This window comes from Juglans regia, chromosome 5, assembly GCF_001411555.2.
Source record: "Juglans regia cultivar Chandler chromosome 5, Walnut 2.0, whole genome shotgun sequence".
Lineage (NCBI taxonomy): Eukaryota > Viridiplantae > Streptophyta > Magnoliopsida > Fagales > Juglandaceae > Juglans > Juglans regia.
The window spans coordinates 22,356,037-22,379,096 of NC_049905.1; the positions used below are offsets into that span (position 1 = coordinate 22,356,037).

At 39.3% G+C, this 23,060-nt stretch overlaps 2 protein-coding genes across 3 annotated transcripts in view; one reads left to right on the forward strand and one right to left on the reverse strand.

The window, feature by feature from the left end:
• Positions 1-2,909, forward strand: LOC108979862. Its single transcript, XM_018950628.2, has 6 exons — positions 1-435; positions 683-736; positions 875-1,111; positions 1,793-2,063; positions 2,191-2,268; positions 2,447-2,909. Exons 3-6 carry the CDS (start codon positions 879-881, stop codon positions 2,495-2,497), a joined length of 633 nt encoding a protein of 210 aa, XP_018806173.1. The 5' UTR covers positions 1-435; positions 683-736; positions 875-878; the 3' UTR covers positions 2,498-2,909.
• A 305-nt stretch (positions 2,910-3,214) lies between these two features.
• Positions 3,215-23,060, reverse strand: part of LOC109002175 (calpain-type cysteine protease DEK1-like) — an 88,960-nt gene continuing 69,114 nt past the window's right edge. For both annotated transcript variants that reach the window (XM_035690169.1, XM_035690168.1), the window contains exons 20-31: positions 8,804-9,181; positions 8,601-8,716; positions 8,190-8,487; positions 7,365-7,684; positions 6,815-7,166; positions 6,377-6,697; positions 6,191-6,295; positions 5,927-6,055; positions 5,138-5,518; positions 4,906-5,043; positions 4,434-4,670; positions 3,215-4,346 (exon numbers count right to left, since the gene is read on the reverse strand). In XM_035690169.1, the coding sequence (XP_035546062.1) occupies positions 4,041-4,346; positions 4,434-4,670; positions 4,906-5,043; positions 5,138-5,518; positions 5,927-6,055; positions 6,191-6,295; positions 6,377-6,697; positions 6,815-7,166; positions 7,365-7,684; positions 8,190-8,487; positions 8,601-8,716; positions 8,804-9,181 (3,081 nt within the window). In that variant the 3' untranslated portion in view covers positions 3,215-4,040. The remainder of the gene's footprint in view (positions 4,347-4,433; positions 4,671-4,905; positions 5,044-5,137; positions 5,519-5,926; positions 6,056-6,190; positions 6,296-6,376; positions 6,698-6,814; positions 7,167-7,364; positions 7,685-8,189; positions 8,488-8,600; positions 8,717-8,803; positions 9,182-23,060) is intronic.

The window sequence follows — 23,060 nt, forward strand, 5'->3', positions numbered from 1 at the left end:
ATTATCACGTGCACCAGTAAGACCGAAGAAACTCCAAAAGGCTTCCTTTTATTTCCAAGCACCAATTGGCGAAGTAAGTTGGAGGGAAACTCATCTGGCCGTCCATTCAACATCGAACGGCCATGATCATTCACACCCCAAAATGTTTTTCTTTACTTGGAAGCTTTTAGCAAAAGGAACCAAACTTCAAGGAGAAACGGAACAGAGCACTGCAAAAAGAGAGATAGTTTTGGTTGAAGATAACCTATTTCCTTGTTATTTTTGTTTAAATTTTTCAGTTTCTTTAGCCCTCAAAGATTGCAAAATCTTAACTCTGATTTTTTATTCTTTTAATTTTTCACTCGATTTTTCTTTTTTCTTTTTGATTTTGTCTGAGAAATTCCTACTCTTTCTTTCCAAGTCTTTGCTACCAAATGTAAACGGAGTCTCCTCACTGTAATCTCTCTCTCCCTCTCTCTCTCTCTCTGCATTCCTTCATGGCTTGTTTGGTTGCCGAGAAAAAAATCCTCAGTTGTAAAATTTTTTATTTTTAATGCTTAATCCTGATTGGATTCTATTTTCTTTCCACAACTTCTCAGCTACCAAACAGCCTCGTTTAAGCTGATCGCTTTCTTTGGGTTTCCCGTATATTTATGTTTTAGGATTTCTTTCATGGGTTTTGCTTTTATGTTTAAAAATGCAGGCTGATTTTGAGTCCAATTCCATCGAACCCGTCCCGTTCTTTTTAGATCTTGAGGTCAGTAAGCATTTCTCCTACACGGGTTGCCACAATTTTCTTTCACTTTCCCCAAGTTTCTCAGCGTCTCTATCAGTTCCGAGGAAAAACCCTAATGGATGTCGGCTAATTTCTGAAATTTATGAGGTTCTGTTGCAGAGGGATGGAAAAGGAAGCCAAGGGTCAAAGAGGGCACAACAACAATAGAGCTGCAGAGGACTTTGGGTTGCAATGGGGGAACAGAAAGAGGCTTAGATGTGTGAAAGTCAAAGACCAAAGCTTAGCCAACAAATTGGACTGTTTGGGGAAGAAGAAAATCACTTCTCGTGTCGATCGACGCGTGGTTGGCACTGCGGAGAGAGACTGGGTTTCTCCGCAGCCGCATCGAGTCAACAAGTAAGATAAACAAATTCCCAGATGAAAAGTGCAACGACAATCTTAAATGCTTCCCATGAATGTAAGAACTTCGATGTAAATTTGAGGTCTTTAACTGTGTTTCTTCGAAAACAAATTAGGGATCGTACAAATTTCAAGCTTTGAACGGCTACAAAACCAATTTACCCTGTTCGGTTGCTAGGAAAGGGTAGGGAGAAAAGAGCTAGGAATAATGGAGTCATATAACAGTTTGTTGTTGTAGTGGATGCCATGTTTAGGTTAGATCCATGAAGATAATTTGATTTGCTCCCTTTATTGAATTCGCTATTATTAGTATATATATGATTGTTTTTATTTTGGTAGGTTAATTTATTCTAATGATGTATTACTGTAAATGGATTGAAACCAAAAAAATGAAGAAATTTATTTCTGAAATGTAACTTGTTCAATGAAGTGGAGGTGCATTCCGCTGGGGCAGAACATTTGTGATTTTTTTTTAACATTTGCAATTCAATTTATACTGACTGGATGTGAGGAAAAGATGGGAATAATAGGAATCATATTGCAGTTGTTGACGGAGTGGTTTTTTATGGGATGATATGAAGGTACTCTTTATTGTAATGTCATAGAACTTGTTCACAAAATCAAATCAAATTGATCATTTGGAGGAGGAAGGTGCTAACTTCCTATTTTGGTCTTTAGGAACCCTGACTCACCAATGAATCACCGGAAGACGATGGTGTCATCGCCAGAGAAAGAAGATCGATATTACACGACTAGAGGTTCATTGGGTTTGGATGATAATGGGAAGGTGTTGATGGATCATGTAAAGGAGGACAGGGGGTTTGTTTGGCCAAAGCTGTTTATTACACTATCTAGCAAAGAAAAGGAGGAGGATTTTATGGCCATGAAAGGCTGTAAGCTTCCTCAGAGGCCCAAGAAGAGGGCTAAGTTGATACAAAAAAGCTTACTTGTAAGTCTCTTTCATACCCGAAAGGAATTTTCTGTTTTTATGAGAAAATTAGGTAAATAGAACGTTTGTGGCTTGGATGTGTGTTTAAGCCTTTTTTTTTTTCCTTTTTCCTGTATACTGTGTGCAGTTGGTCAGTCCAGGTGCATGGCTATCGGATCTGTGCCAAGAGAGGTACGAGGTGAGGGAAAAAAAGTCTTCAAAGAAGGTACTTATTGGTCTCTCTCTCTCTCTTCCCCGCCCCTTTTTTTGGTGGTTGTTCAATGCTTCCCTTAGTCTTGGTTGCTGAGAAAATGCAGTTAACAGAAAAAATTTAATGGAAATTTTTAGAATTAATATCTGTTTTTAGATAGATTCGTAAGTGATTTGTCTAAAATGTGATGCAGAGACCCAGAGGATTAAAGGCCATGGGAAGTGTGGATAGTGACTCAGAATGACAAATTAAACGACCAATAAGGTTGGCAGGGAAATTTGATTCTTCTGTGGTCAAGTGCTAAGTTAAAGGAAGACAACGCGGTGGTTTTTGGGGGGGAGGGGGAGGGGGGATGAGTCTCATATTTGTTTACTTATGTAGAAATTGCCTTTGCCAGTTTAACATTTTGGAAATAATTTTCGTCCTCATTGTTCCATTTCCTTTAATAATATGCTTTTGTCCACTTTTGATGCATGTTTTGCATTGCGTTGATTTTCTTATCACGGGTAGGATTCTGGCTTAGATTAGATTTTGGGTCGAGCAATACGACCCCAGATTCCTTGCCCACTGAAATCGAAATAGGGTTGTCACAGGATATGATATTTTCTAATGCTTTCTGAATTTGGATTCATTGAGATTCAATGCAGTGATATGTGGCGGAATTCAGTTTTTGTTTTATATTTTAATATTTCTGGTAACAGAGGAGCAATGAACTAATTAATATTTTAATTGATATTTATATTTTCTTGGTTAAAAGTACTAACTGATTCGTTTTAATTTTCTAAGCAAGGTGTTAATTGATAATTTTTCTATTGTTTGACCACGAACCTATTGACATTTACATTTTTTTAATCTATTTGATATTTTTGTACAAGGAGAAAAATTCTCCATGTAATAAATCAAAGGTTGGTTTCCTTGCAAAAACACGTGAAGAAAATCAACTCGATTGCGTAAAAGAAGATTACAACAAATTGAAATGGGGATGTCATATGCACAACAAGAATCATTTTACAGCTCTTACAGATACAAAGCACTTGTACAAAACTGCTGCTGAAATTACCAGCCACAAATGCTTTCTGCATTGGACCCTTTCCTTCTACATTGCATTACTAATTATTTTTCCTATTTCTTCTCAACTTTCTTTACACAATCACAGTCACGCCTCCTATATCCCTCACAATGTTCGTTTTTTATGTACAGAAAGCTCCCGACAACCCTCTCCAATGTCATGCATAAGCACATAGCCACACAGAGAGAGAGAGAGAAAGTGCGAGGCTTAGGGAGCCACCAGATATAATGAAAACCATTTCCATTTAATCATCCCTCTTCTCTAGATAAGCGCATTGCAGTTCATTCAGGAATAATAGTTTTCAAAGCTGACCTCGCAGAATGTTTAAGCTTATAGTTGCACTACTCCAATGGATTATAACTCAAAGGCCATCCTCATAGCAGAGAATCACGTCAAAAACCTGCCAAATTACATAAAATAGAAGTCCAGTGCGGGCAGCAACATTCCTCGGTAACCTCGTAACTTTTATCAGGTACGAATTGGATACTCTTGAGATTGTAAGTGATCCAATCAAAAAAATTTCCGTTTCGTTTGTGAAGCGTGGCTAAATCGTGTACAAGGGAAAGAAGACGATGATGAAGACGAATTATTCTGCTCACTGAGGTCCAACAAAACCTGCCTGTAAGGAGTTCATGATCCACGGACAACCATAGCAATTCAAAAACTCTGCATATCTCAGCCCAACGGACAAAATCCAATTTAAGAGCCATCCCGCATACTATAAAGATTCCAATATTATTGATGCTTTCGTGAAAACAGAGAGAACAAATGGTGCTTCTTCCCCAGGGTGTATGGTTGTAGGCACTATCGTATAACCCTTTGGATCCGGGTCTAAAACCATTTCACATGATATTTCTCTAGAATTGACGTAGTCTGTCCCACCAACTGATTCATGCAGGTATATGTTGTAAGCTGCACGACGGCCTCGAGTTTTGAGTATCCTCATCCCAATGTAGAACATCAATGAATCATAACTGGATTGATAATTTCTGAAGCCAGCTGCAGTTCTTGAGAAACCCACACCCTACATTCAGTCGTCAAAGAAGTTAAGGACCCAGTGAAAAACATGTTCTCAAATAAAAATTCACTGAAGGCCCATTACAAGGCTTACTTGAGTTAAGGTTATGAACACATGGATTGGAAATGATGCATCCGATCCAGTGGCCCTCAACCGGAACTGCGGATTTTGATGCCATGTTCCGTAATCCTGGCAGCCACCAGCACTGTAACCACGCCATTGGCCATGAAAAGCATAGCGCATCTCTGGGGGGTAGACACGACAAACATATATTGATCGGAAATGAACCTGGAAGTCTTGCCAAGACATCCAGAATATACCATCTTTTGACTGTTTGAGAAATATTCAGGGGAGTAGCAATAAGATTTCGCCGAAGGGAACACATTAAGGCAGTTCTGGATTTATAATAATGCATTCCAGACCATATAATGAGATAATATGGGAGAATCCTCTTACACCATATCATAGGAGAAACATTTATTATTATTATTATTTTGGTGGGGGGGACACTAGAGAGTAGAATCAAGATATAATCCTGTTAATATGAAATACCAGCAGATAGTACCTGAGGGATGTGCTTCAGCTTGTGCTTCAGCCTATCAGTCCATTCAGGTGATGTGTCAGACCAAGGACCATTCCACTCAACTTCATTAGCCCATGGATTTCTAATTTGAACAAGTTTGTGGCCATCAACTTCTCTCACCTAAATAATTTTCCATAGAAGAAAAGTGGTCACCTTCATGAAATGTTAGTTGGAATACAAGGGACATATCAGACAAGTAGGCATCCAAAAATACCTGCAATAAAGAATATGCATGCCCTTGCACAATGCCACTGGAAGAAATGTGCACATCTGAACCCGAAGGACTCCCAGCACCAAGTAGGAACCCTTCTTGTTTGAAGCGCAACAATTGAGACCAAAGTCTACCACTTGCAAGATCAATCTGGGCCTGGGCACTCCTCATGTCAATTTCCTCACCAGCACCTCCAGTGAGGTCCACAAGAGCATCCTGAACCAGCCCGCCTTCCAGTGCCTCGAAAGAGCCATGCAATTTGGCATAGGCCTTCTCCAATATAGAGACCCAGAGCTCATTACACTTCCTACTGGTAGCAAATGCTGGTTTGCCTGGCGCTTCGCATGGAATCCAATCATCGACAACAACTGGGACCCACTCACCCTATAAAAAAGGAAAAAGAGCACAATAGGCAGTAATGAACATGCCAATTAGCAATAACCAACGGGAAATAAAAGCCTATTAAACTTTCTCGTCTTATACAGAAAATCTTGGAGTCAACAAATTGACAACATAAGTACTCAAAATATAAATGTTATTTTTTTCCCAAGTAGAGTTTTGGTGCGTCCAGCAAACATAAAGTTAAAGGGCTTTCCTCTGGCTGCAGAAAAGTTAACAATTTTCTTTCATTACATTTAGAAAATGTCTAAAACAGGAAAGCAAGTTACAGTTTTACTCCGTCACAGTCACAGATGCAGGCTCACCATTTGGAAAGCACACTCCCAGGATTCCAACCCAAAGCAGACATGGAAAACATTTGATCCAGCTAAAACCCATCTTAAGTGCTGTTACCTGAATACAGAAGCGGACAGTGTAGATTCCTTCCTCATTATATTCTGGAGTAATAATAACTTCCGATATTCGTGAAGCCTCAGTTAAAACAGCTACAGCACTCAAAAACCAACAATCTCCCAATCGGCCCTGTTCAGTAGACAATTAAGAAACTCATTAAAGCAAGCAAGACATTACGCCAATTCTCATCAAGATGCAACTCCACCAAAATGCACATCATTCAGACTAAAGCTTCATGTGACATGTTACATAAAAATATCCAACCTGACACACATCTGAAGGATTTGCTGTCCCAGAAAATAAGCACGGACCAGAATCCAGACGGTTCTCTTTCACAATTTCAGCTGGCCTTGTCCACTTGGAAACAACCTAAGTTGGAAAACCAACGACGCTGCAGCCATAAAAATAATAAACACATCTGACGGCAACTAACAAGCCAGGAAAACAAACCTGCAACTTGGAAGGGGGGTTCTTGGGATCTACAAACAAGGATTGATCACTTGGAGGAAATTCTTGATCAGTGAAATGTTTTTCTCCCCTTGCACAGAGGGCTTCTTTGACAGCCAGTTCCATTGAAAGCATCTGTTGATTGATTTCTTCTTGAGTCTCCATCCTAGGTTTTCTAAACCTCCTGGCAAAAGAATCCACATCGACCACAACAACATCACGTTCTGACCTCCTTTTTCTCCCACTTGAATACTGTCCATCCCAATCTACATCATCCCTATCATATAGATCTACATCCGCAGGATCACTATCCCACCCATCAATCTATATACAGCAAATTAAGCAGTAATTACTGAACAGTCTGCTAAACATTAATTATTATCTTCTGCCTTTAAATTTTGCTCAAAAATACGATGACGCATAGTATTGAAAGGCACATACTCTAGAAGGTGAATCTGCCCATTGCCAATTATCTTCTGGAAAATCGATGGTGCTGAACTCAGCTGATCCAATAGCAGCATAAAGAGCAGCAATCTCGTCTTCAGTTAAGCACCTTCCCCAAAGGAAAACATCCATAATATGCATCTTGGATTCAACTCCTTCACTATCTGATCTCCCAAATGCATCCACATCTATAGGTGGTTTAACACCAACCCAAACATCTGTGCCCTGCTCCCAAATGGTATTACCTACACTCAATGGTAACCCAGTCTGGTAGCCATCAAAACCACCATCCAGAAAGCAAGTCGCCTCTCCTAAATCAGCATCAATTGTCATTGTTATAATATGCCACCTGCAAACCATTTATAAAAAACAGTTTAGTAAGTTTTAGTCGAAGTACTGATGGTAATAGCACAATGAAACAATGATAAAGCACACAAAACATAATGGGCAAAAAAGGAAGTACAAAATAAATTCTACAAAAGAGAACCAAAGCACACGCACTACAGTGTCACAGATTAAGTTAAAATAACCAAGAAAAAGCCCAAACCTTCCATCAGCAATACTTGTAGCACTAATACTCCACTCCTTTGAAACAGTTGTTTGTCTATCACCTTTAGTTATCAATCTAAGCCCAACTTGTCCAGCCTCAATACCTTGCTCAGATCCAGCTACCAGAATTTCCCAACATACTTTTTTCTGAAATTCAGTGCCCAAGAGACAAACAGGTCCAGATTCGGGTTGGATCATCACTGCGACGGAAAAAGTAACCTTTTGACTTTGACATACGATGGGATCAATCTGGCCACAGTTTCGGCCACTTGTAGTTGGTTCATCATCAAGAACACATACAGCACCAGCAACCCCTGTCTGCCAATGACAATTGACACACTAGGTTCAGAGTCAGACAGGCTGATAATGCCAAAAGGCAATATATATCCATTGACTAAGAGAAATCAGGAAGGCCCAAGTTAGTAATGGTGTTGAGACACTGCTACATTTCTATCATGTTCCCCAGAGTTTAAATCCAGGAAAATATATCCTACGTAGATGATGGGAAAAACATGTGGATAAGGATATGGCGCCAATAAGAAAGGGTGGTGCATCACCTTCCCACGGAAAGAAACAAATATTATATGGCCTGGAAAAAATTTTTGGAACGCCAATGTTCCTCAAGAGCAGACAGTGAGGGGCATGGAATACAGAGTGGTAAGTGGAAAAGAATCCACAGAATGAAAATATCTTTTTTGATATCTCTGACAACATGCATTCCATGGTGCCTAGAGAAGGACATCATCACTCGTGTTTTACTGGAAAAAAATTATTGACGTTAGACAAGCCAACCAAAATCCAAGTCATAACTAGAGAACTCAACCTGAACTGCTCGGCGAGCTAACTGAGCAATGCGTATTCTACGTGCAATGTTTGAAACCCTCTCCCGTGCAAAAGAATCATCAATAAGAGCATCACCTCCAACTGCACGTACCGCAGCAGCCATAGCTGCTGCCTCTCTGCTGCCAGCATTAGGAATAGAGGAAATGAGTGAAGCTTCTATCTCCTTCCATTTACGTTCTTCTTTGTCTAGAAGAGCCTTCCTTCTTTCTTTACCTCTTCCCTCTTCTTCACGTCTCTGCATTAAAATTTCTTCTTCCATCTCTTTTTCTCTTATATAACTACAAAATTCATATAGATGGAGGTTCAGAAATACAACATAAATTTAAGACTAGAAAAATAGAGAGCCCAATATGCATAAGAGGCAAAATTTTCTTTTCTGACAAGTAACTACCTCTCCTGAATAATTTCAAACTGCCTACGGTCCTCTGGCATCCATTTTTTAATCTTCTTGGCGCTAAGGTTTGAAAACCCAATGCTATCAAGAAAGAGTCTCAGACGAACCTCATCCTACAACAGCACAAAATCAATGATTAATCATTATCAACAATCAAAACACCTTGTGCATAGTAAGCAGCACGGACTTTCTTTTTTCACCTGCACTCGCTCTGCCTTAGCAGTCAATCCAAGCAAAAGAAGTAAATAACCACCAAATTTATCCCACATGTACACCCATTCAGTATCAATTGCCTCTTCCAAAGCCAAAATACGTGCATGAGCACACATTTCTCTTCTGTGATCTACATCACTGGCAGGTTCACGGTGGAACGTTCTTCCATATCTGATTCTGCACAAAAATGATCCAGCAACTAATTCCTCATTTCTTAAACGGTCTCTCAGTTTCATGATATCAGCTCTTGGAAGCACAAAATTTCCTGCCCTGTCACGCATAATGGTTGGATCTCCTACCAAGAGAGCTGCTGAACTGGCAGATCTCTGTGGAGCTGAATATGTTCCGGATAGTGCATTTCTGGTCTGCGAGGCAAATAAATTCAACTCCACCGAGCTTCACATTCAACTCACTCAAATAAAAAGAAAACATTCTATTAATGAAAATTAAAAATATATATTGTTCTCCTGCAAGCACTAAAACAAGATAAGTTCCTCACATTGAATACGTACCATGCAAAGAGATATTAACTAATGACATCATAGAATTTTCCATCAGGTGATTCTAAAATTTTTGGAGCTAACGTGCATTTCTTTTGTCATGCAACATAGATATATTGTCATGTGATTCTAAAATTTTTGGCTTCTTGTTGCACCAATGCTAGTAGTTTCCTAGCATTCTAGAATGATCAACAGCAGCAATGATGGAAGAGGCAGAAAATGGTGTGGTTTTTATAAGTTTCTCACATAAAAATGTACCATGCAAGGAAATATTAATAAATTACATCAATAGAGGTTTCCATCAGGTAACTTCATTTGTCTTCATTTTCTTGCTATTCCAAGATTTTCAGTTTCTTGTTGCACCACTAGACATTTTCTTCAGAATCATTTTCTAATGTTAGTTTTTATGACATCTAGGAAGTCTGCCGAGGTTCTAGACAGCTTAATCCAAGCCTTTGCAGTATTTTATTATGTTAGATAAAACAAATCTGTCCTCTATTCCCTTGCATTTCAGAAATCGCCTCCAAATCATTAGTGAAAGAAATAGTTTGATGCAAAATGTAGTGGATATGCCAAGATAAAAATCAATAAATTCTTTGATTATGAAAACAGTAGACAACCATTCCTCAATATGTATGCCAGCCAATAAAAAGCAAACTAATATCATTCATAATAAAGTAGCTACCTAAGTTTAAATTATGGTGCACAACTTTCTATTGATTATTTGTTCAATTCTCAACGAGTTGCTTGTACTGAACTTTCAGCAGCTAATATTTTGCCTTTAGAGGATTCTCTCTCTCCTTGCATGTCCATACGTAATCCCAGCTCCAGCGCTTCTCGCCAGAGTTAACCTTCTTTCTCAGTCTAATTCCTTTCTACATCTTTTCACTCTTTTTTTTTTTTTTTTCATCCACTCCTTTAGTTTCTCTTCCTATTTTCCCCCGTCTTTTGTTCTTTTCCTGCTGCTTTGATGGAGGGTGATAGCAGCTGCAGGTAGAATAAAAAACCTCTGTTTTCACGAAAGTGGGTGGAAACGACATTCGTATCACTGAAAGTAGCAGGACCGTTAAGTTTATTTCTTTAAGTGGGTTGTTGGCTTTATGGGTGGCAAAGGTGATAGAGGAATGCCTAGAACTTTTCCGACGTGAAGCTTTTTTAAGAAAACTGCGGATGGGTAAGAGAGTCCTCACCATTCAATGCCAAGTTAATGTCATCAGGGGTTGCTTTTTGCAACTGGCAGAATTTGGGAATGGTAGGAGAAGGGGTTTGCTGGTGTTCCTTGAAGGTTCGAATGGCAACGGATGGGAAGGATTCATGTATTACATTCAATTGCTCACTGGCCTCAAAGCCCCTATTTCTGAGAATGCAAACAGAGTGTAGGATCCTCCCAAAGGTGCAAAAAGAGTGCAGGACCCTCCCAAAGCTCGTAGAGGGGAATCTGGTAGTGGGAAGGTGGGGAGATCCTTCCCTCCCAATGGTGCCTTTTATGCCTTAGTGTTGAGGTCGCTGGCGTGGTTTCCGGCAGAGAGCAGTTTCGCTGTGGTGGTAGGCACAAATCGCAATACAGGTATGATGTTAGGGGGTGAAGAAGACAATGGCTGTAGGCTCACTCCATTGGGGGGGAGGGGACACTTACGGGTGCTCAAGGTAGGAGATGTGGAAGGGGTATTGAGGGCGGTCAGAGCTCAGTTGGCAGGAGTCATGGAGAATGTTAGTTAGAGACCTAATGAATAAAGTAGATATGGGCTTGGGTCGGGTTATAGGTTTAGGTGGTGGGTTGCTTGGGCAAGTGGGGAAGTCTAAAGGAAACATAGGCTGCGGTGATGGGCTGGATCTGAGAGGCCGACATCTAGTGGGTCAGGCCAAAATATTGGGGGGCCAAGTAAACTTAGACCCGTTCATCCTGAGTGGCTGGCTAAAACAAAGCTCAGACCATGTTAATGGGCCGGGCCCAAGTTCCACTCAGCTGGAAGGGCCGAAGTCTGGTGGGTCGGGCTCGCACACTGGGGGCCCGACTTCTTCACCAGTCCATTTTGAGAAGGGGGGGGGGGTCGATCTGTCTATTGCGGGTTTGAGGCTTCTTGAAGGGACACTCAGCTCTCCGGCGGTTGCTCCGCTCACTTCGCTGCCATCATATAAAGGGTCTCCGGCAACACTCCGGAGCCAAATATGGCACAGTTCCCGGCCTCGGTAAGGGTGTATGTGTATAGAGGCGACAAGACTACCGTTTTAGTCAGGTTGGCTCGGAAGGAAGCTTCTACTTGTCCTCAGGCCGTTGGCAGCTCGTCGTTGACACAGAAAGGGTCCTTGGCTGCCCGTGACCTCCAGGTTCGCAATGAGGAGTAGTTTATGGCCTTGGTAGGGGTGAACAGATGCGAAGAGATGACGGCTTCAGTTGGGTTGGCTCGGATCGGAGCTTATATCTATCCTCAGGGCAACAATGGTTCCTCATGGCCTTCTGACTACCCTCAGTCATCTACTTACGATGTCGCTAAAGTTATGGGCCAATTTTCAGTTGTCGATAAGGGTCCTTCCAGAGTCTTGTGTACTTTGGAAGAAGATGATGGGGCTCTATTAGAAGATGAGGTGCTTTCGGATGATGGGTTGGATGGGTCTAAATTGCAATTGGTTTGCAAGGAGTTTGGGTGTAAAAGCGAGGTGCTTTCGGACGAGCCTGGCCCCATTCTTTGCCTCCAGTGCCTTTAGGGCTGGTTTATAGTCAAACTAGGTTCTTCAGAAGGTAGAGGAAATTCACAATTGTGTAGGGATTTCTTGCGAAGGTTTTGGGGATCAGTTTAATGCCCTCTTTATTGTCATTGAAGCAGGGCAGCCCCTTTTAGCTAGATATGCCCCTAAAAAATAATAGGGAGGCACAATGATAGGGTGAATCTTGGTGCTTTATGAAGCCTAAGATTCTTTCATGGAACGTTTGGAGGCTAAACGATTAGAGCAAGCGCCTCTGGGTGAAGAATCTGATCAGGAAATGGAACGTTGATGTAATTTTTTTGCAGGAGATGAAGTTGAAAATAGTTGACAAAAATATAATATAATAAGAAGTTTGTGGGGTTGCTCTTACACGGGATGGGTCTCTCTTGCTTCCGAGAGTGCCTCAGGAGGTATTATAATAGTGCTGTGGAATAAGAGAGTAGTTAATTTGGTGGAGAAGAATGTCGGCGAATTTTTGGTGGCTTGTTCTTTCACGAATGTGGAAGATGGCTTCGGTTGGGGTTTTGCTAGAGCATATGGGCCTAATGTTGACAGTAATAGAAGTCTCCTTTGGGATGAGATTGCTGGCTTGTGTATTGGAAAGGTCGAGGGACTTTAGTATTGGCTCTGCCATGGCTGACTTCTCAACTCTAATTTTTGTCCTGGATTTGGTTGATCTACCCCAGGCTGGGGGAGACTTCACTTGGTCTAATGGAAGGGCTAGGTCCAAATTGGACAGATTTATTGTCTCTCCTTCTTGGGATGCTCACTTTCCTAACCTATGCCAAAAACGCCTTCCTAGGCTATGTTCTGATCATTTTCCCCTCTTATTGGATTGTAGGGGTCTTCACGAGGGGCGGAGATACTTTAAATTCAAGAACATGTGCCTGAAAGTAGATGGGTTTACAGGCAAGGTTAGATGTGGTGGTCCTCATATCAATTCTCGGGCACTCCTAGCTTTGTTTTAGCTAGGAAACTTAAAGCCCTGAAAAATGATTTGAAAAAATGGAACATGGAAGTCTTTGGGACCATTAATGATCAGTGGAATAATCTTTTTCAGGAGCTGCAGTGATTTGATGAAAAGAGGTTGATGGGGCTCTCTCGGTTGAAGACAAGGCAAGGAAATTGGCTGTTGTGACTGAGTTGGAAAAAATCAACCTTATGGAGGAGATTTCTTGGAAACAAAAATCTCGGGCTCTTTGGTTGAAGGAAGGGGACAAAAGCTCAAAGTTTTTCCACAAAGTAGCTAATTCCCACCGAAGGAATAATGCCATTAAGGTTCTTCATTCGGAAGGTAGGGTACTTACAGACAACGCTGAAATTAAGAATCACATTGTTCACTTTTATGATAAACTTCTCACTAGGGGTGTAACCGGTCCGGTCCGGTCCGGTTTTGGACAAAATCTAAGACCGAACCGGTATGTACCGGTTTTGTATTTTTCAAAACCGATTACGCACCGGTTACCCTCCTAAACTGGTATTTCCGGTTTTACCGGTTTCCGGTCCGGTCTGGTCCAATCCGGTTTTCCGGTTTTTTAAAATGTAAATTTCACAATTTGTCATTAAAATTTTGTTTATAAAAAAAAAAAAAAAAAACTTTAGTATTAATTATAAGTATTAGTATTAGTTATAATCTTTTAGTAAAAACTTTTAGTATTAATTATAAGTATAACTATAACCTATAGTCTATATTAGACTATTAGTATTATTTATAAACTTATATATTAGTATTAACATTTAATGTAATAATTTATAAATTATAATATGAAATTATTTCATATATATGTATATATATATATATGAAATTTTAAATTAACATTTAATGTATAAATTTATAATTATACATTATATATAAAACTTATTTATATTAATATTTAATATATATTTAAAATATTATGTATAAAACTTATACATAAAAATATTATTTTTTATTTTTTTTAATCAACCGGTCCGGTCCGGACCGGTTTTCCGGTTTGAGTTTACACTCCTACTTCTCACGGAACAATACCCTTGGAGGCCTAAGGTTGATGGGCTGGTTTTTTATTCGATTGATTAGTCAAGCGCAACTTGGTTGGAGAGATCGTTTGAAGAGGAAGGGGGTGCTTAGTGTGTTAAGAGGGATGAACAAAGACAAAAAACCAGGTCCAAATGGCTTCTAAGTGGCTTTTTTTAAGGCTTGTTGGGATATTGTTAGGGAGGACATCATGAAGGTTTTTCTCGAATTTCACTCGTTAATGAAATTTGAGAAAAGACTTAATGCTTCATTCATTGCTCTTATCCCGAAAAGGGCAGGGTCGATGGAGGTGAAAGACTTCCATCCCATAAGTCTGGTGAGTGGGGTATACAAGATCATTTCAAAAGTTCTTGCTAATAGGTTGAGTGAAGTCATGGGGAAGATCATCTCAAAATCACAAAATGCCTTTCTCAAGGGAAGACAAATCCTTGACTCCATTCTCATTGCTAATGAATGCTTGGACAAGATTTTGGCATGATATTTGGTGTGGTGATGTTGCCTTGAAGAATGCTTTCCCTTCTCTCTATAGGATTGCATTGGATAAGGGTGCTGCAGTGGCTGATAATTTGGACATTTCTTTTGGTTCTCTCCAAAATGGTCTGTGAGGTTTATTAGAGCTGTCCAAGATTGGGAGGTGAGGGATATTACTGAATTTTACAGTGCATTATATGCGAATTTAAAGGCTGGAAAGGAGGACAGGTTGCTTTGATCTCACTCGGGGAACAAGAATGTCTTGGTCAAATCCTTTTATAAGGTTATGTCGACCCATTCTTCCATTGTTTTCCCATGGAAGAGCTGTTGGAAAGTTTCCAAATTTATCCAGTCAACTCTCCTTGGATTATAGGAGAAATTTCTGTAATTATGTAAATATTCTTAGGAGATTTGTTAGCAATTGTCATTCTTTCCTTTATTACTCTTTCCTTTATTATTCTTTCCTTTTAGTTTATCCTTGTAGTCTATAAGACATTCGGATTGTACCTTATTTTAGTTAATAAGAAATACTATTCCAATTCTTCTCCACTTCTAGATGGTATCAAAGCCTGGTTTTCTTTTCCTTTCGGCAGTCATAGCCTCTAAACGTAGGCCTTATTGCCTCAACCCTGTTCAGCCTCCATTATGTCTGAAATTTCCCAGACTTGAACTTGTGGTCAACACCAAAACTGAAACCAAGGTAGCCCATACCGAACCCCATTCAGTCCAAATCACAAATATCCATCTCAATGAAGCCAACTTCTTGAGATGGTCTCAGTCAATTCGAATGTATATCCGCGGGAGAGGTAAGATTGGGTACCTTACTGCTGAAAATTCCATGATTATGGCTTGGTTTGTGAATGCAATGGATGAAGATATTAGTGCTAATTACATGTGCTATCCTATTGCAAAAGAACTCTGGGATAATGTTAGTCAGATGTATTCTGACCTTGGAAATTATTCTCAGATTTATGAATTGAACAAAAAATCGGCAAGACCCAACAAGGGGAAGACAGTGTGACTAAGTATTTTAATGTCCTTAAGGGACTGTGGCAGGATTTGGATCTATTCAATGATTATGAATGGAAGAGCCTTGATGATTGCAACTACAACAAGAAGATGGTGAAAAATGTAAGAATTTTTAAATTCTAGGCTGGACTCAATGATGAGTTTGATGAAGTCAAGGGGAGGTTTAACATCCCGATCCTATATCATTAGAGACAATTACACGAATATTTTATTAGATTTGATAATTAGGTTATTATTATTATTATTATTATTATTTAAGATTTTATTGTTATTAGGATAACTACTCTCATATTTTAAGTTCCACGTTTTCCCTCCTCTCCGCCCCGCACGTCTCCTCTCCTGTGCATGCACGTCTCTTTCCTTAGGGTTTTATTTTTAGGGTGTTCTCTACCACCTATATATATGTTTATACGCTGGATCTTCTGCATAAAGAAAACCTCACGCCGCAGACCAAGAACCACTTCGAGCCTTGCCCAGCCCATGCTCAGCCCCGCTACCTGCAGTGCCGTCGACCTCGTTAGACCCAACGGAAACCAACGTTGCATGGAATGACAGAACAAGAATGACTCTGTTTCTCATTCACGAAACAGAGCACCCCTTGTGTCGTGCCGCGAACCACCATCAACCACGGCGACTCCAAGCTGCCCAGAACACGCCGACGCCACCACCAGCCACCTTAGAAGACACCGGACCATCCCCAGCCGCGAGGACACGCCGCAGCAGCCACGGACGTGAAGGCCGAAGCCTCTGTTTCGCTTCAACGGTAGCCACCTAGAGGGACGTCGAACCACCGACCAACCACCACAGAAACTGCCGAACGCCCTTGTCCCGTCGCACCCACTCTCTTCCGGGAAGCCCACTGCCGTCGCCACCCTCCTCTCTCTCTCGGCAGCGTTTCAGCGCGATAGAGCTCTCTCTCTCTCTCTCTCTCTCTCTCTCTTCCTTCGGCGTCGCACCACCACAGATGAGCCCCCAGTCGCGCCGTCGTGACCCCCGCCTTCCGCCAGAGCCGTCGTGCCCTGCAGCCCTCTCGGTGAGCCCCTGCCTCGTACGTTTCTCTACCATTTTCCCAGCCTCTGTTGCCTTGAGGTTTTAAGTTTTATTTCTTTTAGTTTTCAGTTGCTGCAGTGTTTAATAAGATTACGTATATGCCTTTTTAATCTAGTGTCTGGCAGAAATGTTTTAAATTACATTCATAAGTTTATATATGTTAATTATGGATATTATTAAATCATTTCATTTATAGTTGAGTTGGGTTTAATATTTCAAGTTGAGTTTAATTTTGTTAAGTAAATATTTTAGTCAAATGCTCTTTTTATTAAGAAATTGTTTAAGGAATTTAAAATGTGTTTTGAAGTACATCATGAAGCCTATTATTTTAGTTAGTTTTCTTTTACCTATTTAGTCAGACTTTAATGAAATTATTATGTTATAGTTTAAAAAGAATTAAGGAATATGTTATGAGTTTTGAATGATATTATGATTAAGTCTACTTTTATTAATCGAAGGCTTTCACCAATTATTTTTACATTTATATATATATATATATACAGTTAAATTATATTTGGAAAGATTAGATATCATTTTTCAGCAGTAAGAGTTTTTAAATTATTTTGAGCGATTTAGTAAATGAGATTCTACTGTCTATTTTAATAGATGTTGTTATAATTATGCTATTAAAGTTATAGGTTGAAAATAGAGAAAATATGTTAAGAATATTTAAATGATATTAATATATTAGATTTCTCATATTATTTAATAATTATGTTAATAAATGAAAGTTATTTTAAGAATTTAAGTTTTATGACGTATTTAAATACTTCAAGTATTCTACTAAGTTTTAATGTGTTATCAGTATTTTAAGTAATTTAAATACTAAGAATTATCGATTTTAGTGTTAAACAAATATTGGTTTGACTATGTTTTAGAATTCCGAATTTAGTTAAGTAAAATATTAGCATTTATTTTAGTTCCAAACAATTTAGTGATAGTTATTTATTGAATATAGGTCTCAAGTTACGAAGTATTATTCAAGAAGAAACGCATCGAGGTAAGTAAATTTGATCATAAATTAGGATCATCACAGTTAGCTTATATGTATGTATTATTCAAGCCAGTTCTTTGATAGCCATTATTTATGAACCGCTCATGTACAAGCATGTCATCCAGCATAGCATATGATCATATCATTCCGCATCATGTTTCAGTTTCAGAAATTATAGTTATGTATGTATTATGTCATGCATCTCATGTGTATAAGACACATAAGCCATCTTAAATTCAAGTGTAAGATAAAAATCAGATCAGTTAATAAGATGGCCATTCAGATGCATGGTACCAATGCAGTTCAGTTTCAGGGTGGTGTGCAAGCCACGAACTCAGTCGTGGTCCACCATAGTATGCTAGAATACTATCAGCAGTTCCCCTTGCTGCAGCGGGATGTGGGGCTGGTGCACAACCTTGCACACAGGGTTAAGTGTGTTGGCCAGTCAGATAAGTAAGATAAATCAGTCAGTTAGTTCAGAAAATTCAGTCATACATAGCATAAGCATTAGCATGAACAGTCATAAATTTTAAGTTCAGCATGAAAGTTCTTATGAAAATTTTATGTTTATTATGTTTTCGTTATGATAGATTTCTTACTGAGTCATCGACTCATTTTAGTTTATTTTCATGTTTTTAATTACCCAGGTGAAGATGATGATTACGAGCAGGCAGGCCAGGAGTAGAAGGAGCATTTTAGTTTTGTTCAGACTTTTTAAAATAAAATGTCTCTTATGACGAATTTATTCAGTTATTTTCTTTAATGTTTTTGGGAAGACATTTTTATTAGACCTTTTATTTCATAATAAATTATTTTAGTTTATTTTTCAATTGTGAAATTAGAAAATCGCTTGCCGGGTTTATTTTTATGAAAAAATACGTGACACACCTAGCCTACGGGAAGGGGGTGTTACAGGAGGATTCTTGGTAGACAACCTCTACCTCCAATCAGAGAGGCATTTTCTGAAGTGAGACGTGAAGATTGTTGTCGGAATGTTATGCTAAAAGAAAAGGGGCTAATGGAACAGTGGAGAACTTGGCTTTGGTTGGTGCTAATCTTACTGTTTTGGCTGCTGCTAATGCCTCTGTACAGCAATCATATCCCAATCAAAAATCTCGAGTATGGTGTGACTATTGTAATAAGCCATGCCATACCTGAGAAATCTGCTGGAAACTACATGGAAAACCAGCAAATTGGATGAGCAGCAAACCTGGACCTGGAAACAACCAAGTGATTCCTAGAGCAAATGAAGCCCAAACCAATGTTCTAAGTTCAAAGCAGATGGATCATCTTCTTCAACTGCAGAAATCCAATCCGATATCTGGTACTTCTATTCTAGTTCCTTGGCCCAAACAGGTAATATGCCGAGTGCCTATTCTAGTTCTTTAGCTTTTGCACCATGGATTATTGATTCAGGCGCATCCGAACCTATGACCAATATTTCTCAATTGTTTCAATCTTATTATCCTTGTCCGGGTAATAAAAAGATTAGGATTGCAGATGGGAGTTTTTCATCCATTGCAGGAACAAGTTCAATTAGAATTTCCGGGAAAATAGAATTAAAATTTGTCCTTCATGCTCCTAAACTTACTTGCAATCTTCTGTTTTGTTAGTAGATTATCTTGTGATTCTAATTGTCGTATCATATTCTTTGATTCTCACTGTGAATTTCAAGAGCAGAGCTCAGGGGCGATGATTGGCAATGCAAGGATGATCAATGGCCTTTATTATTTTCATGATACCCTATTAAGCAATAAACAAACTCAAGGCTTGAGTGATAGTACTAGTTCAATCCCTATTCGTGAACAAATAATGCTTTGGCATCTTAGATTAGGGCATCCTAAATTTTCTTATTTAAAATATTTGTTGTCTAGTCTGTTTAAAAATTTGGATTGTACTTCTCTTCATTGTGACATTTGTCATTTATCAAAAAGTCATCGAGTTCCTTATAACTCAAAAGGCTACCGTGCATCAAAACCTTTTTATTTGATTCATAGTGATGTTTGGGGTCCCTCTACGGTTACTACCTTATCTGGAAAAAAATGGTTTGTGATTTTTATAGATGATCATGTCAGCGGGAATGTAGTTTTCAGTCTACATATTTTAGTCATACCTTCCTTATTTAGCTTTCCTAATCTGTGTGTGTATATATATATATATATATATATATACTTCCTTACTTAGACAGATCATGTTCCTTACTTAGACAGATTATGTAAATAGTCCTAGTTTGCTTTTATAGACAGATTTGATTGCTGTAAAGTTGGCTTGATTCTAGCCTTGTATCACGCACACTTGTGCCTATATAATGAAAGGAAATCCTCAAAAAGGAGGTATTCAATCCAATTTGACATGGTTTCAGAGCCAAACCTTAGAAATATTTCGGGTTCTTCCTCGTGGAAATTTTTTTTCGTTGGTGGACACTAGTGCTACCATTGTCGGCACTGTCTGTGTGAATTGTGGCCTTCGATTTTGCTGGGCTGTGCTATTTCTTGGCTTTCGGCAGGTTCTGTGAAGGGTTTGAGGTTTTCGGAACTTTCTGTGGTGGATTTGTGGCCTTCGATTTTGCTGGGCTGTTTTTTCTTGGCTTTTGGCAGGTTCTGTGAAGGGGTTGAGGTTTTCAGAACTTTCTGTGGTGGATTTGTAGCTTTTTGGCAGTTTCTGTGAGTTGTTTTGGTTCCCGACATTTTTTGTTTTTTTGGTTCAAGGCAGTTCTCTTTTTTGGTTCTCGGCATTTTCAATTTCTGGTGTATTCTTTCTTGGCCGTTTTTTTATGAGCATCATGTCTTCACTCTTTTCATGTGAAATTCACAGGTAAGAATTATTCTGCCTGGGAATTTCAATTTCACTTATTTGTTTTGAGGAAAGAATTCTGGGGTCATATAGATGGTAGTGATCCCACTCCTATTGAGCTTTCTAAATTGGCTCAGTGGAAAATAAAAAATGCTAGGGTGATGACATGGATTTGAGGCTTTGTTGATCCTCTTATTATTCTTAGTCTGAGGCCATATAAGACTACTAAAACTATGCAGGAATACTTAAGGAAAGTGTATAATCAGGACAATTATACTCAACGTTTTCAGTTGAAGTACGAGATCGCCAGTTACACTCAGGGCGATCTCTCCATTCAAGATTATTTTTCTGGGTTTAATAATCTCTGGGGAGAATTTACTGACATGATTTATGCCAAGGTACCGAAAGAATCTCTCTGTTGTGCAGGAAGTTCATGAACAAAGCGAGATCAGTTTTTAATGAAGTTACGACCTGAATTTGAGGCCACTCGGTCCAACTTAATGAACCGTGCTCCATTGCCTTCTTTGGACGTTTGTTTTGGGGAGTTACTTCGTGAGGAGCAATGTCTTGCCACATAGGCCACTTATCAGCAAGACAAAATGTTACCAAATGCAATGGCTTATGCGGCTCATGGGAAAGGCAAAGGACGCGACATGCAGAAAGTTCAATGTTTCAGCTGCAAGGAATACGGCCATATTGCTGCTCATTGTGCAAGGAAATCTTGCAATTACTGTAAGAAGCCGGGGCATATTATCAAAGAATGTCCTATACGTCCCCAGAATCGTCAAGCTAATGTTTATCAAGCCACTGTGAGTCCATCTACTTCCGCTAACTCTACTATTGTTGGTGATTCATCTGCTCTTACTTCTGAGATGGTGCAACAAATGATTATTTTGGCATTTTCGGCTTTAGGGCTACAAGGTAAAGGTTCACTACCATCCTTATCTTGGCTTGTTGATTCTGGTGCGTCTAATCACATTACGAGTTCTTTTGACACTCTTAGCAATGTTCAGACTTATAATGGATTGTTGCATATTCAAATTGCTAATGGTAGTCAGTTACCTATTCATGTTGTTGGTGATGTTAATTCTACATTTATAGATGTTTTTGTATCTCCTGAGCTTTCTACTATTCTTATATCAGTAGGCTAGTTGGTTGATAATAACTGTGATGTTCGTTTTTCTCGTGATGGTTGTCTTGTGCAGGATCAGGTGACGGGGAAGATACTCGTGAAGGAGCCTAAAGTTGGACGATTGTTTCCTCTACATTTTTCCATTCCTGTTGTTATTTCTTTAGCTTGTAACACTATACACAATAAGGGTGAAGTATGGCACAAACGGTTGGTCATCCTAACTCTGTTGTTTTATCTCATTTAATAAACCCTGGTTTGTTGGGTAATAAAGATCAATTTTCATCTCCTCTTTCTTTTGATTGCTCCACATGCAAATTAGGTAAAAGTAACTCCCTTTCATTTCCTTCTCATGGCATTCATGTTGACCGATGCTTTGATGTGATTCATAGTGGTGTGGGGAATTTCTCCTGTTATTTCACATGCGAATTATAAATACTTTGTTACTTTCATTGATGATTATACCAAGTATACCTAGATTTATTTTCTACGTTCTAAATCTGAGGTTTTCTCCATCTTTCAACAATTCATCGCCTATGTTGAGACTCAATTCTCGTCAGGGATCAAAACTTTAAGGTCTGATTCAGGTGGCGAATATATGTCTCGTGAGTTTCATGAGTTCCCCCAACAAAAAGGCAATGTTTCTCAATGCTTTTGTCCTTATACACCTTAGCAAAATGGTGTGGTTGAACCGAAAAATCGGCATTTGTTGGATGTTGTTCGTACGTTATTGCTTCAGTCCTCTGTTCCGCCTAAATTCTGCCTAAATTCTGCAAAAATCAGTCGTTCTTTTCTACTCATGTTGAGTCTTTACCTGAGATGCATGTTTTGCCGCATTTTGATGACTTGACTTCTTCTCCTGACCGATTCAAACCTGGATTTGTGTATGAGCGACAACGACCAACTTTGCCCCTTCCTGAGCCTGATCTGCCACCTAACCCTACTCAAACTACCTCTTCTACGGGTGATCTAGACTTCCACACAGTTCCTCGCTGTTCGACAAGAGTATCTCGTCCCCTTGATCGGTATGGTTTTTCACATACCTCTCTCCATGCTACTTTGTCTTCCATTCCCATTCCATTAGGTTATTCTGAGGTAGTTAAACATGAATGTTGGCATTAGGTGATGGCTAAAGAACTTCGGGCTCTCCAAGACAATCACACATGGGATGTTGTTCCTTGTCCCGCTACTGTTAAGGCCATTGGTTGCAAGTGGGTTTACTCAATTAAGTTACGTTCTGATGGAACTCTGGATTGGTACAAGGCACGGTTGGATACTCGGATTTGTTGGGTATATTTGATGAATGGAAAATCTAAAGTTGAAATATTATTCAAGAATTGTTATAGTATGATCAAAAATCAATTTCATACAAAAATAAGCATACTTCGTACAGATAATGGTACATAATATTTCAACCAAGTTTTGGGAAATTTTTTGAAACAAAGAGGGATTCAACACAATCCACATGTCGTGACACCTCACAACAAAATGGCATTGTTGAAAGACAAAATCGTCATTAACTTGAGGTTGCACGGGCTATAATGTTTTATATGCATAT

Bases quoted from the DNA above. Each gene is read 5' to 3' on its own strand.
- LOC108979862 (XM_018950628.2), top strand. From the start codon at position 879: ATGGAAAAGGAAGCCAAGGGTCAAAGAGGGCACAACAACAATAGAGCT. The intron at 1,112-1,792 runs GTAAGATAAACA...TTTGGTCTTTAG, and splicing joins CAGCCGCATCGAGTCAACAA to GAACCCTGACTCACCAATGA. The intron at 2,064-2,190 runs GTAAGTCTCTTT...TACTGTGTGCAG, and splicing joins TGATACAAAAAAGCTTACTT to TTGGTCAGTCCAGGTGCATG.